Source organism: Heterocephalus glaber, unplaced genomic scaffold, assembly GCF_053883595.1.
Source record: "Heterocephalus glaber isolate CG9 unplaced genomic scaffold, H.glaber_assembly_v1.0 deba00001606, whole genome shotgun sequence".
In the NCBI taxonomy this organism is placed as follows: Eukaryota; Metazoa; Chordata; class Mammalia; order Rodentia; family Bathyergidae; genus Heterocephalus; species Heterocephalus glaber.
Window position 1 is genome coordinate 17,620,383 of NW_028258377.1, and position 13,275 is coordinate 17,633,657.

Below are 13,275 nucleotides of genomic sequence, written 5' to 3' on the forward strand. Positions count from 1 at the left end.
AGGAGGGAAGCATTTGGGACCCTGGTAATATTATTTGTGTTAATCTTAGTACTAGTTAACACTTGAGAGTTTTGCTCTTCATTATATTATACTTCAAAATTAAAAATGGTTTTATAAAAGAATTAAAGTTGGGTCTGGGGGTAAAGATCAGTGGAGGCCCTGGATTCAATTCCATATGTATACCATATTTTTACTTACTTATTTTACAGAGTCTGTTATTTTTAAGAGCAGTTGAATTCACACAGAATTGAGAGAAAGATAGAGATATGTTGTATTTGTTATAATCTCTATTCTTACATATGCTTATGGTTTTATAACCCTAAAAGCCCTCTGTGCTCCATGTATTTTCTTTTTAGAGGAAACTGTGTCATTGGACTTTTATATTGTTTCTTTGTGTCCAAAATGTTGTGGCTACAATTTTGTATAGGTCTATACTTTTTAAAGATAAATTGCTATAATTTACATTATGTCCACTGTTATGTACTACTCTTTGGAGGTATATGTTAGTAAATATTCTCCAAAAATTTATAATCTTACTAGCTCAATTTCTATAAAATAAATTTTAAAAGGTGCTAATTGGATAGGTGAAAAATTACATCTTCTGTTATTTTAGGTTTTTATTATCAGTGGCCACTTAGATTCCTTTTATGAAATAGCTGTATTTTTTACTTATTTGCCTATAAAAGATGTTAATTTTGGTTTTCTAACTGATTCACAAGATACCTGTATAAGTAAGTTATTTATTGCCCCAAAATTTATCCTAATGTATTTGTCTTTAAAACTTGGCTGATTTTGAATATTCTGAAGTTTAAATTTTTTTATCTAGTCAAATCTAAGTCTATTTTGATGTTTGCTATCATGCTTATCCTTTCTTCGATTTGATGAATTTTGTACTTGTTTTTAGTGGTTTTATTTTTCCACATTTCTTTTTATCTGTAGTATATTTTGATATGTGATATCAAGTAGCATTTAGCTTCATTTTTAATATTTACTTTATTGAATTATCCCTTTCCCATTAATTTGAAGTTCAAACTTTATCATGCACAAATTCATACGTATAAATGAATCTGTTTCTGGAATTTATAGTCTCTTTCTTGGGACCATACTGTTTTAATTATTGTAGCTTTTAAGGAAAATGTGGGGGCTAGACATGGTGGTACATACCTGTAATCCTAGCACCTGGGAGGCTGAGGCCAGCCTGAACTATGTAGAAACCCCCATCCCAAGTCAATTTGTATATAATATTCCTCATTTTAATGGTGATGAAGGAAAGAAAAACATCCTCCTGTATTTATTCTAACATATATGTTTAGTACCATCTCTTGGCATAGAGTACCAGTAAAAAAATACTTTTTAGAAATTTGAGTGGAATTATAGTTTAGATTATTTAGAAGAAAATTTAGTGCATTATAAAAATTGGGAGCAGCAATTTCAACCAAATCTTCAATAGATTTAAAATGTATTAGTAATTTATATTTTTGTTATATTCTAGAAAGAAAACAACTAGTGTGTCCTTACATTTTAGCATGTTTAGGTTAGAAAAAGTTTCCATCAGGCCATGGTCAGTGATGGTCAGGGTACCTGTGTATGCATACATTTACACATGACTTTTTTCTTTCTGAGTTGCTTGGCTAGTATGAGAAATAGGCACTGCTAGTTGGATAAATTTGTCTCTCCATTTTCAAAATAAATGTTTCCAGCTTTCCCATATTCTTATTTCCCAGCAATGTGTTGGTAAGATTCTGGTTTTAGGGAACTAGATGTAGTTAACAATAACTAGACAGAAGCATTTGCTTGCTTTTCCAGTCATTGTTCTCTGTATCATTATCTTTGGAATTTATAGCAAGTAGTAATTGACAGAATAGATTTAGATTTTTCTACTTGGTTTAATCTTAAACATAATAATCTCTTCTTGATTACTAACTAGGTTTGGGATTTCTTCTGTGGCTTAGGATCACTTTTAAAAAATATTCTATGGAAAATGGAAAATAAAGCATTTTAGTGTGCCTTATCTTTTGGGAGGATAAGTTCTAAGAATTGCAGTAATGCCTAAAACCAAGGATAGATCAAACCTTTTGTATACTTTGTTTTTCCCTGTACATACACACCCATGCTAAAGTTTAACTTATAAATTAGACAAGAGATTAACAGTAATAAAAGAGAACAGTTATAACAATACACTAATAAAAATTATGTGAATGGTCTCTGAAATTCTCTGCTTAACTGTTTTCAAAACATGGTTCTAACTGAAACTGAAAAAAAAAGTGAGTGCATTGGGAACAACTACTGTGTAATCTTGTAGAATAAAAAGTTTGAGATACATCTAGTAAATTCAAACTTCTTTTCTTTGCCCTTTCTTTCCTCTATTTTTTAGTTTTCTATCAAATGTTTAAAAATATTTTTAAAATTTCAATAATTTTGGTGTACTTTATGGAATTTTATTCAAGTGTATAGAAAGTACATTTTATCCTCTATAAATTTTGCTTTTTAGAATTTTTTTTTGGGGGGGTGTATCGGGGATCGAACTCAGGACCTTGTGTTTACTAGGCAGGTGTGGTGCCACTGAATCCCAGCCCTGCTTTTTAGAAATTTTAAAAAATCTTTATTATTCAGCAGTTTGCCTTGAATATTGTTCTCGTAATGTAATAGCTTTTGCTTTCCTTTTACTTTGAAACCATCCCCCTCATCCTTTTTAGAGTTTTTGTGTGAATTTGTTATTGTTACTTTTATGGGCAGGGGAATGCCAGATTCTACTTTGTTTTATTAAAAAGCGCTAGTTGCAACCCATGAAATTGATTGATGGACCACAACCAGCAATTGAAAGCACCGGAGACGTTTTACTGTAGGAAAGTACAGTGTTAATGAAAGTGCACAGAGAAAAAGGAAAGTTACTTCGCTGACCTGTTTATAAACTGTCAAAAACTATTCTGCATGTGTTTCGGTTACTTTAAAAAATAGCAGCATATTTTTAAAATGACATTTTATTTTACTAAGAAGGCAGTGAGATATGGGCAGGCAGAGTCCAGCTTTGAGTACTGGCACTTACTTGATGCATAACCCCAGGCAAACTGATTATATTTCTGAGCCATGACCCTGTCTGAAACAGGAAATGTATACTGTCTTGCAGGTTCATTGTAAGGATTAGAGAGAATCTATGTAAAGTTTTTAAGTTTTAATGCCTGGCTATCATAGGGAGTTATTAAATAGTAGTTATTATTATTATTATTTCTGTCCCTCTCTGGAACTATTAGGCAAGGTATATAGTTGATCATACTTTTAATATACAGTAATTGGCTGGTTTTATAAGTATTAGTTGCAAAAGATCCAGCAATGGGTAATAGATTCTAGTGGTATTTAGTAGTTCTGAAGTGTCACATATTGGGACAGCCAAATCATTTTGCCATAGCAGTGATTTTTTTTTTTGGTACCAGGGATTGAACTCAGAATTTTGCTCTTGCTAGGCAAGCGCAGTGCCACTGAGCTAAATCTCCAGCCCCATTGCAGTGATTTTTGAGCAGAGACATACATCAAAATTACCCAAATAATTACAAAAAACTGTAACATGTGCTTAGGCTCCATCCATTCCATGGGCAGCTATATTTGCATATTACAGCCCTTGTTCACACCCCCAGATCCATAGTCCTGTAAAGAACCCTATTATTAAGGTTTGCCAAGTTTGAATTTAATGGCAAGTAGGACTTACCTCTAAATTTAGATATGTTGCTATGTAGTCCATCAGTTATTTGGCCATAGTACAATCAAGCTATATGTAAAAAATAGCACATACATACTGTCATACGGGTTAAGCAAAGAAGCCCAAAGAGAAAACAAATGGCCAGGCATAAGATGCCAGTCTTTTTCTGTGTTTTCCCACAGGGACAAGTTTGGAGTCCACTCTTCTACAGCACTGGTTTTCAGGTGGATGGGATGGGGCTGGGATTCTGCTCAGTAGTGGAGAACTTGCCTAGCATGTACAAAGCCCTGGTTCAAATCCCTGGCACTATAAATAAATAAATTGATAGGTAGATAGATAGGCAGTATAAAAATACATCAGTCTCAAGTAGATGGGATGATTTTGCTCCCATGGGACAATTGGTAATATGGAGACAATTTTGATTGTCACATTGTGGGTGATGATAGCAGTTAGAGGCCAAGAATGCTGCCAGAATCCTGTAATGCACAGGGCAGTCCCCACAACAGAGAATTACTTATCCAAAAATGTCAGTACTGCCAAGGCTGACCTGCTCTAGTAAGATCAAAGTGGGGTATTTGAATTTTTATTTATTGAAATGTAATTCTCCTTGGTAGATGTAGGAGGCACGAAATGATGACTGAGCAGGGTGGGGTTTGAATAAGGTAGGTGGGTATGTCAAAGGACTTTCCTTTCTCAGAAGTGTTGGAGTCTTTAAAGAGGATTTCACCTTTCAGGTTGGCTAACCTCATGGTTTCACCTGGGAATTTGGATGTGGGAAACTACCTTTTTATCCCTTGGGAGGCTCATTGGTTTTTTCCTACTTAACCCTTTAATTTGTGTCATTTTGTCTTTTGGTTGTAAAGAATAAAAGTCAAAGTTAAATGTGTATGTGTGTATATGGCTCTCATAAGAGGTCTTTCCATTCTTACCATCACCACTTATCCCCACAGCCTCGTATAACAGGCTGAGAAAGGTGATGAGAAACAGGAGAGGTCTGTATTGGGTTTTCCAAAGTGGGTATACCCTTTGTCTCCCAGGGTACAATATTTGGTGAAGTAGGAGGAAGGAATTATTGCTTGTGTTGTTACAGCCCGCTGTTTGCCAGTATATGCTGAACTATTATAAATAGATACTACTTATAAAAAGGGGATGTCATGTCCAACAAACTTGGGAAGTGGGATTAAACTAATTTAGCATGATGTGTGAATGTAGTGCATTTCAGAGCCTTTAATATATTAATGGAATGAATTGTAACTAGAGAGAGAAAGAGAGGAGAGAGAGGGAAGGGAGGGAGAGGGAGAGGGAGAGAGACAGAGACAGACAGGTGCAGCATTTCTCAAATGTAGTTAGCCCCTCCCTGAGACCCATTTTTTCTGTGAGCATCATCTCTTGTGCCCCTGGAATACTCTTTGAAGATGATCCTCTGATCAGGTAGCCTGAGAGCATTTACCTCTTGGTGCCTTTATAAGAGAAGTTGAAAAAAATGTGTAGAATGGGGCCACTATTTTAGTCTACACAAGGTTTTATTAAATACAATTTTATTAAATAGTAAATCTATATCTGTTAAAAAAAATCAAACCTTAGGAGAATGTATTCTAAGTTTTTAGCTTTACACATTTTCTCTGAGGTAGTTGGAAGCAAGAGACACGGGGCCTACTGCCAATCTTTCTTTCTTTTCTGCCAATCTTTCTTCCACTGAATTCCTTCCCCATCCCTTTACATGCTCATTCTTTCATGTTTCCAGGCAGATTTCTTTCTCCTTGTCACTCTTAGACATTGTGATATTCAAGGCGGCCTTGCAATACCAAGCTCAGGGGATGGCTACTGAGTCTCCTGCTTGCACCTTGTTTGTTCGGCTAAGCAAACCTGGTAGCTTTATTCATCCCCAGGTTCCTTGAAAATAACAGTAGAAGGAAAATTACATATAAACCTTGTTTCCTTCTTCTCTATTCCATCTTTCCTTTCAGGATTATTTATTGCTACCCCCACTCTAGCTGTTTCAGGCCTAGGGTGTACTGTCTTTTTCTTTAAATCATGGTTGGTTTTTGCATCCAGAGCCCTCCTCCTGCCCACTTCCCATTGCAAACTTGGCATCCAGGGTTTAATGGGTTTTCCCTGTAGGCAGCCATCTGGAGCCATTCTGTGAAAGCTTCTGAAGTTAGAGAAGTAGGAGAAGATAACACATGGAGGGAAGCGGCATCTTCAAAGCCGAGGGCAAGTAGTACTTTTTGAATATTCACCAAGCACTAATCACAGGGCTGGTAGTCTCAATCCCCACAACTCTGTGTGGTTTATATTTGTTCCATCAGTAAAGTAACTTGTTCAGGCTCCCACACACACATTGAATGGGTGACTAAATCAGGACTCTAAGCTGTTCTCTTTGGTTTTAAAGCTTTTGGCTTTCCAACTACCTCACACTCCATCGAGTGACTAGTGCTCAGTGATGACTCTTCTGTCATTACTTACATTTGGTATTTTCAAATGGATTGTCTGGAAGTACTGTATGGGCCCAAACATTTTAGGACTTGAAGAACATAAAAGGGAAAATTTGCAAGATAGGCTTATTTCATACAGGCAGTAAACAGGATCTTGTAAGCTTTGATAACTTAAATAGATCTGTAGTATCTTTTTTTTGAATAATGCTATGGAACAAATGTAGTTTAAATTTTGTGCCCCAGTCTTAGAATTTTAGCTTTGGAAAGGAATTTTAGAGAGACTGTTCTCCATGAATGAGCTGCTAGTCCTTCTGAAGCACAACTCTCCCACTTCCCCTTCTCATTAAGTTTCCCTTTAGCCATTAGGTAGGAGCTTCAAAAGGGAAAATCCAATCATGTATAATCTCCAGCTAATGGGCGTCTATTGAGCGAGTAGGTCACTATAAAGAATAATTACACAGTGCCTCTCTGTGCAGTAAACACAAAAATCAAAAGAGAATGCATTCCCAAAGCAAGCCAGGTTGTTAGTGGCTAACAGCATCCTTGTCTCCAGGGGAAAGGTTGAGGCACCCACCATGCTTGTGAGGGGAGATTCCAAAGCCATTCTCAAAAAACAAGGCTATCAAGGCGGGAGAAGGAGAAAGGCAGGGGTACTTCCAAGGCTTTGCCACTTATAATTACTGATTGTTGGGTTGAATTACTAAATAGCAGACATTCTAGAGAATGTTTTGTGCAATCGTTGGGAACTTTGTGGATGTCTGGGGTTTCTTGCCGCAAGTAAATAACAGTGATGATTGAGGTAGAGCTGCAGCCCTACTCCCATAACTTAGCCTGTTTTCTAAGCCTGGCCAACCTTCATAAATGAAGACTTTATGCTTACTTTTGTCTGGCCACTAACTATTGATATGTGAAAGATGAGCATAGTTCTCTTGACCCAAATGGCACGTTAGCCACAGCCAAAGAGTTCCTGGGGTTGTGTTGATACACTGTAGTTTGGGTTTTCAAAATTATGTCTTGTAGTAATTTAGCATTTGCAAAAATCGGCATAATTCAAATAACCTGTTTTTCCCCCCTTAGAACACTTCAGTTATGGAAGATCAAAATGAAGATGAGTCCCCAAAGAAAAATACTCTTTGGCAGGTAGGAATAATAAGATAGCAATTAAATTACTGTAGATAAGATGCTCCCTCACTTAATGCCCTTGATGAAATCAAGAGCCAAGTTTTTTTTTTTAGGGTGGGGGGTTACTGGGGATCAAATTCAAGACCTTGCACTTGCGAGGCAGACGGTAGAACCACTGAACTAAATCCCTGGGCCCAAGAGCCAAGCTTTTAAAAGTTTTCTTTTGTGCAGTTTCCCTAGTTTCAGAAACTACCATAGTTTATTATCTTTTCCTTAGGGAATTGGTGTTACAAATAAAGAATTTTGGAGTTTTCACAAAAACTCTGAGGTGGCTGTAGCCTAAAATATTCTATCTGTCTGTGGCCAAACATGGAGAATGGTGTCGTCTTTGATCACCAAAGTGGTGCACCAAGCCACACACCATATGCATTTATGATTTTTTTCCTCCATTCATTCCCTACTCGCACCATTTTCTCCCATTTTCTATTGCTTTGCCTTTTCCTGTTAATCTCAGTCTCCTCTCTTGGCTGTATTATAGCTTGCCAGTTTCTCTCCCAATCTCAGGTTTTTTGAGGGGTGAGGTGGGATGGGAACAGCATATAAAGTTTCATGGTTTGATGTTTTCACAACGATTATGGTATACATTATTTCCCCTTCATGAGGACATGATTAAAGGTAAAACATACCTAAATCTTTAGAGAATAATACAAAATTATAGAAAGTAATGAATATCATTTGATTTGAAATTAGAAAGGAGATTAGTTAGCAAGAATAGCATGTACCCAACAAACAAGATGAAATGAAACAAATCAAAACAATACTAGGAAGATTTTGCTGGGCTGAGTAGCTGGTTGGAAATAGAGTATTTCCTTCATTGAACATTGTATGCGAACCCAATTCTGTACTCTCATGTTTATTATTTTGCAGTAGAATTCTCTTCACTTAGTATTGATTTTTTTTGATTCACAGTGGTTCTTAATACTTTAGCTGTCAGTTTTTCTTTCTTCAGTCTTCCAGTCAGCTAGTTAATGGTACAAAATTCTCTAGGGAGGTGGTTAGGAATCCTTCTGTAAATGAAATAATCCTTTTGCTGATTGAATGGGATAATGGTATGAAAACACTATAAATTATATAGCAATACATAAATGCCACTATAGTTATTACTATCATTATATTTAACCAGTTATGGAAAGTTATCCTAGCGAACTATCAAAAAATTGGGACTAAAAGGGAAGAGAACATAAACATTTCCTTTTTCAAGATTAGGCATTTTTGGCATTTAAATGTATATCCTTTAGTTTTTTCTTCTTCTTAAAGACAGGGTCTCACTACGTACCCCAGGCTGGTCTTGAACTCACTGTGTAGCCCATGCTGGCCTTGAACTCATGATCCTCCTTCTTCAGCTTCCCAAGTTGTGTGGTGATAGACGTGTGCCACCATGTGGGGCTTATCCTTCACGTTGTCTTGGTTTGCTCTCTTCACAAATTATTATGATCATAGTGCTATATGAAATTCTGGTTCTTGCCTTTTGTTCCTTAATATAATTTTTAAGCATGTTCTCTTACTACAGTCTTACTTTATAAACCACATTTTAATGGCTACATTATAGCTCTTCTATGTAGATGTGTTATAATTTGCTTTAACTAACTGTTGTAATTATTATTTCTAATTTGTCTCAGTTATAATATTGTGGTAGATATCATTATGTTTAAAAGCGGCACAGTAGCCTCTTTTTATACCTCTGATATTCATCATAAACAAAGAATTTCACTTGTTCTGTGTTTTGAACTCTAGTTTTTGGGTTAGGCAAGTAAAATATAAAAATCCCTGTTTAATACTGCCCCCTGGTGGTACCTTATCTGGTGAGTTCTGCCTTACTCTAGTTAAAAAGACGAAAAACATTCATGAACACTTGGTTGGGAGACACATGCCTTGTGACCTTACCTCTGAATGTGAACTTAAATACTTACTTCAGATATGAAACTTATAAGATTTCATCCAGGAAGGTCAAAGACTCCTTTTGATATTTACAAAGGATGTCTTTCTGAGATGGGTTCAATCTACTTTAAGTTAGGGAACATACTGGTAACAAAAGCTCTTGGTTCTTTGACTGCTAAATTCCTAATGGAATAGACATTTGTAATTCAACTCTTTACTTCTTAAAATTCTCTTCTACTGTATGTTATTCCTTCTGGTATTATACACGAGGCTATCAGAGAAGTGATGGCAAATGTTTGGCAAAAGTACAGTATTGAGATTATTTTGTTTTAAAACGGGAAAGTTACTGAGCCTTGTAACACCAGTAGTACTGTGGTTTGAGACTAGGGATTCAGTTTATTTTTCCATGCTATTGTCCAGGTGCATTGTATGTAGTTTTTGTTTTTTTTCTTTTCTTTGGCCTTCCCACCTCTCTCACCCTCCCCTGTCCCTTTTCCTCCCCTCCTCACTTCTCTTCTGCTGGGGTTTGAACCCAGAGCCTCACACAGTGCTAGCCACCAATGAGCTACTACTTAGTCCTGTAGTTTTTTGGTTTTTTAAATATGATGTTATACAAGGGCGTGTAAGTAGATTTGATGAGGAATGCTTTGTTTTAGGTATCTGGATTATCCAACAGATTTTTAGGTATATGTGAGAAGGTGGTTAAGAGCAGGGAGAGAAAGCCTAAACTGTTTTGTGAGCAGTTTATTTAGTAACCTTGGAAAAATATGGAGGGGATCGAAACTGCCAGGTAAAATGGAGTTTTGTGTAGATCAAATTACTTTAGGTTTTAACATAAAAACTACTTCTTTTCTTTGTTAGACCCAGTGTTCTCAAAGTATGGTACCTAATGTGCAATCTCGACCAGTGTTGTCATATCATCTAGAATTTATTAGAGATGTAGATTCTCAGCTGTACTGCAGACACTTAGAATCAGAACCTCTGTGGGGGGGACCCAGCAGCGTATGTGTTAATGAGCCCTCTGTTACTCCGATGCAAGCTCAAGTGAGAACCACTAGTGTAGATGTACAGTAATACCACAGTTTCAGTTACCTGAGGTTAGAAAACATTAAATGGAAAATTTCAGAGAGGAGAAAGACCATGTTCATATAATTTTTATTACAGTGTGTTGTAATAATTGTCCTATGTTATTACTAGTTATTGTTTGTTTGTTTGTTTTGGTACCGGGGTTCGAACTCAGGACCTTGTGCTTGCAAGGCAGTTGGTGGCACCATTGAGCTAAATCTCCGGCACCCTAGTTATTGTTATTAATCTCTTGCCATGCCTAATTTGTAAATTAAGCTTTATCATTATCATAAATGTATAGGAAAAGCATAGTTTATGTAGAATTTGGTACTATTCATGGTTTCAGGCATTCATTAGGGGACTTGGAATGTATCCCTAAAGGGACTACTGTACACATCATTAACTTTTAACTTTGAGGAAGTAAACCATACTGTTAATAGTCCATTGCCATTTTACCAAGTTGAGCAGTTCCCGTAAGACAATTATCTCTAAAATTAATCTAATAACAATATGTCTTTGGAATAAGCATTGGAGAATGATGATTTAAGATACCATTTAGCTTTAGAAATAGCTATAGCTCCAGTGTTTACTGTAGTGACTAATTTGAGGAGTTGGACCATGAATACATTTTTAGTTACTTAAGAATGCATTGATAAAGAGATGAGTTTGACTTTAGGGTAAAACTGTCATTTTAAGGTTAAATACACAGGGTGAACAATGTTTCTAATGAAATAACAAATTTATTTCTTGTGTCAAACTATTACTATTATTTTGTCTTTCTAACACAGATAAGTAATGGAACATCATCTGTGATTGTCTCCAGAAAGAGGCCATCAGAAGGAAACTATCAAAAAGAAAAGGACTTGTGTATTAAATATTTTGACCAGTGGTCTGAATCAGATCAAGTGGAATTTGTGGAGCATCTTATTTCACGAATGTGTCATTACCAGCATGGACATATTAACTCTTACCTGAAGCCCATGTTGCAGCGGGACTTTATCACTGCGTTACCAGGTAACTGCTCTTCTCTTAAACAGCCGAGCAGTGGAGAAGTACCCAGCCCAGGGACCTAGGTGGGACTGAATGGATCTTTATGAAATGTATGAATGAATACTGTGTGAAACAGTATTTCTTTGGGACATTGTATTTTCAATGTACAGTATAGCACTTGAGGAATTATAATTTAGCATCTACCTAGGAAATATAGGCCATTCATATGATTAAGTGTTAATTATTGGTCAGTACTATTACTTCATTTAGTTTTTTTTTTTTAAGTGATACTTTTTAGTGTGATGTAGTTTACATATAATGCCTGTACTTTGCCTTTATATGAAATTTAAAAAATATATGGGGCATGCACAAAGTTCTAATTTCAAACTTCAGTACTGCAAACAAGAACAAACCAAAAACACATTGAGAAAACTGGTAGTGTGTCTTTGTTACATTAAAAACAATCTTTTTATTAGTATGTTTGTAGTATATAATGATTACATCCATTGTAGGGAATTGGTACATGTATATACCACATCTCAATTTTTTGTTTTCCTCTTCCTTCTAGCATTTATTTTGCCAGCATCAGATCCATCTGTTTATCTTATAAGTCATTATAAAGTTAATTATCAATAGCCAGACTAATAGGCCAAAAAACATAAAAGACACAAGACAATTATACTAAATCAAGGTACACTTTTAGATACATTGTTCATGTTGGATCACAACATTTTTTCCTGTCTCTCTCTTTTCTTATTATCTGTCTTTTATTTTGTACTTTATTTATATAGCATTTTCTCATATAAGAGAAACCATGTGATATTTAAGCTGTGTGTGTGTCTGATTCAGTTCACTTAACATTACGTTCTCAAGGTGCATCCATTTTCCTATAAGTGACTCAAGTTTGTCCTTCTTTATGGCAGAGTAGGACTGGATTGTGTGTAAATACCACACTTTTTTTTTTTTGAGACAAGGTCTCACTTTGTCATGCAGGCTGGCCGTGAACTCACTATGTAGCCCAGGCTGGCCTCGAACTTGCAGCGATCCTCTTGCTTCAGCCTCCCAAGTGGTGGGATTACAGGCATGTGCCACCACGCCTGGCTAATACCGTACTTTTTTTATCCATTCATCTGTTGATGGACATACAGTCTGTTTCCAAGATTTAGGTGTTATGAATTGCACCACTATAAACATGGGTATACATGCATCACTGCAATATGATGTTTTTTGGGAAAATACTTTGACGGGGAATAGCTGGGTCAAATGGAATTTTTAGTTTTCATTTTTTTGAGGAATCTCCATACTGATTTTTGTAGTGTTTGTATCAGTTTACACTTCTACTGACAATGAAGAAAGGTTCCTTTTTTTCCCACAGCCGCATCAGCATGTGTTATTGGTTGATTTCTTGATGACAGCCATCCTTTCTGGAATGAGATGGAGTCTCAGTAGCTGACAAAAATTTTTTCCCATTCTGTGGGTTGTCTCTTCATGCTGTTGGTGGTTTTCTTTGGCGTGCAGAAGCTTTTTTTTTTTCTTGGTACCGGGGAACGAACTCAGGATCTTCCGCTTGCGAGGCAGGTAGTGGAACCACTGAGCTAAATCCCTGACCCAGAAGCTTTTTAATTTGATGTGATCCTATTTTTTGGTTCTTTGTATTATTTCTTGTACAACTGGGTTTTTGTTCAAAAAGTCTTTGGTTACACCTATGCTTTCAAGAGTTTTACCTATTTTGACTTCCAGCAGATTAAGTGTTTCTGAATACTTAGATCTTTGGTCCATTTTGATTTTAATTTAGTGCATAGTGAGAAAAATGAGTCTTGGTTCAATCGTTGGCATGTGAATAGCTGGTTTTCCCAGCACCATTTGTTAAAGAAGCTATCTTTTCTCAAGTGAAAGGATTTGACCCCTTTGTCAAAGATAAGGTAGCTGAATATGTCTGGAATTGTTTCTGCATCTGTTCTGTTCCAGTGATCCACAAGTGTGCTTTTTTTTTTTTTTTTTTGCCAATACTATACTGTTTTTATCCCTGTA

At 36.1% G+C, this 13,275-nt stretch overlaps 1 protein-coding gene across 12 annotated transcripts in view; it reads left to right on the forward strand.

Annotated features, from left to right (window-relative positions):
- The window catches only part of Fbxw11 (F-box and WD repeat domain containing 11), a 135,908-nt gene that overhangs the window by 75,758 nt on the left and 46,875 nt on the right, over positions 1-13,275 (forward strand). For 4 of the 12 annotated variants that reach the window (XM_087194840.1, XM_087194846.1, XM_087194838.1 and 1 more), the window contains 3 exons: positions 5,816-5,908; positions 7,207-7,269; positions 11,043-11,268. In XM_087194840.1, the coding sequence (XP_087050966.1) occupies positions 5,816-5,908; positions 7,207-7,269; positions 11,043-11,268 (382 nt within the window). The remainder of the gene's footprint in view (positions 1-5,815; positions 5,909-7,206; positions 7,270-11,042; positions 11,269-13,275) is intronic. The other 8 variants (XM_087194843.1, XM_087194845.1, XM_087194844.1 and 5 more) reach the window with 2 other exon arrangements.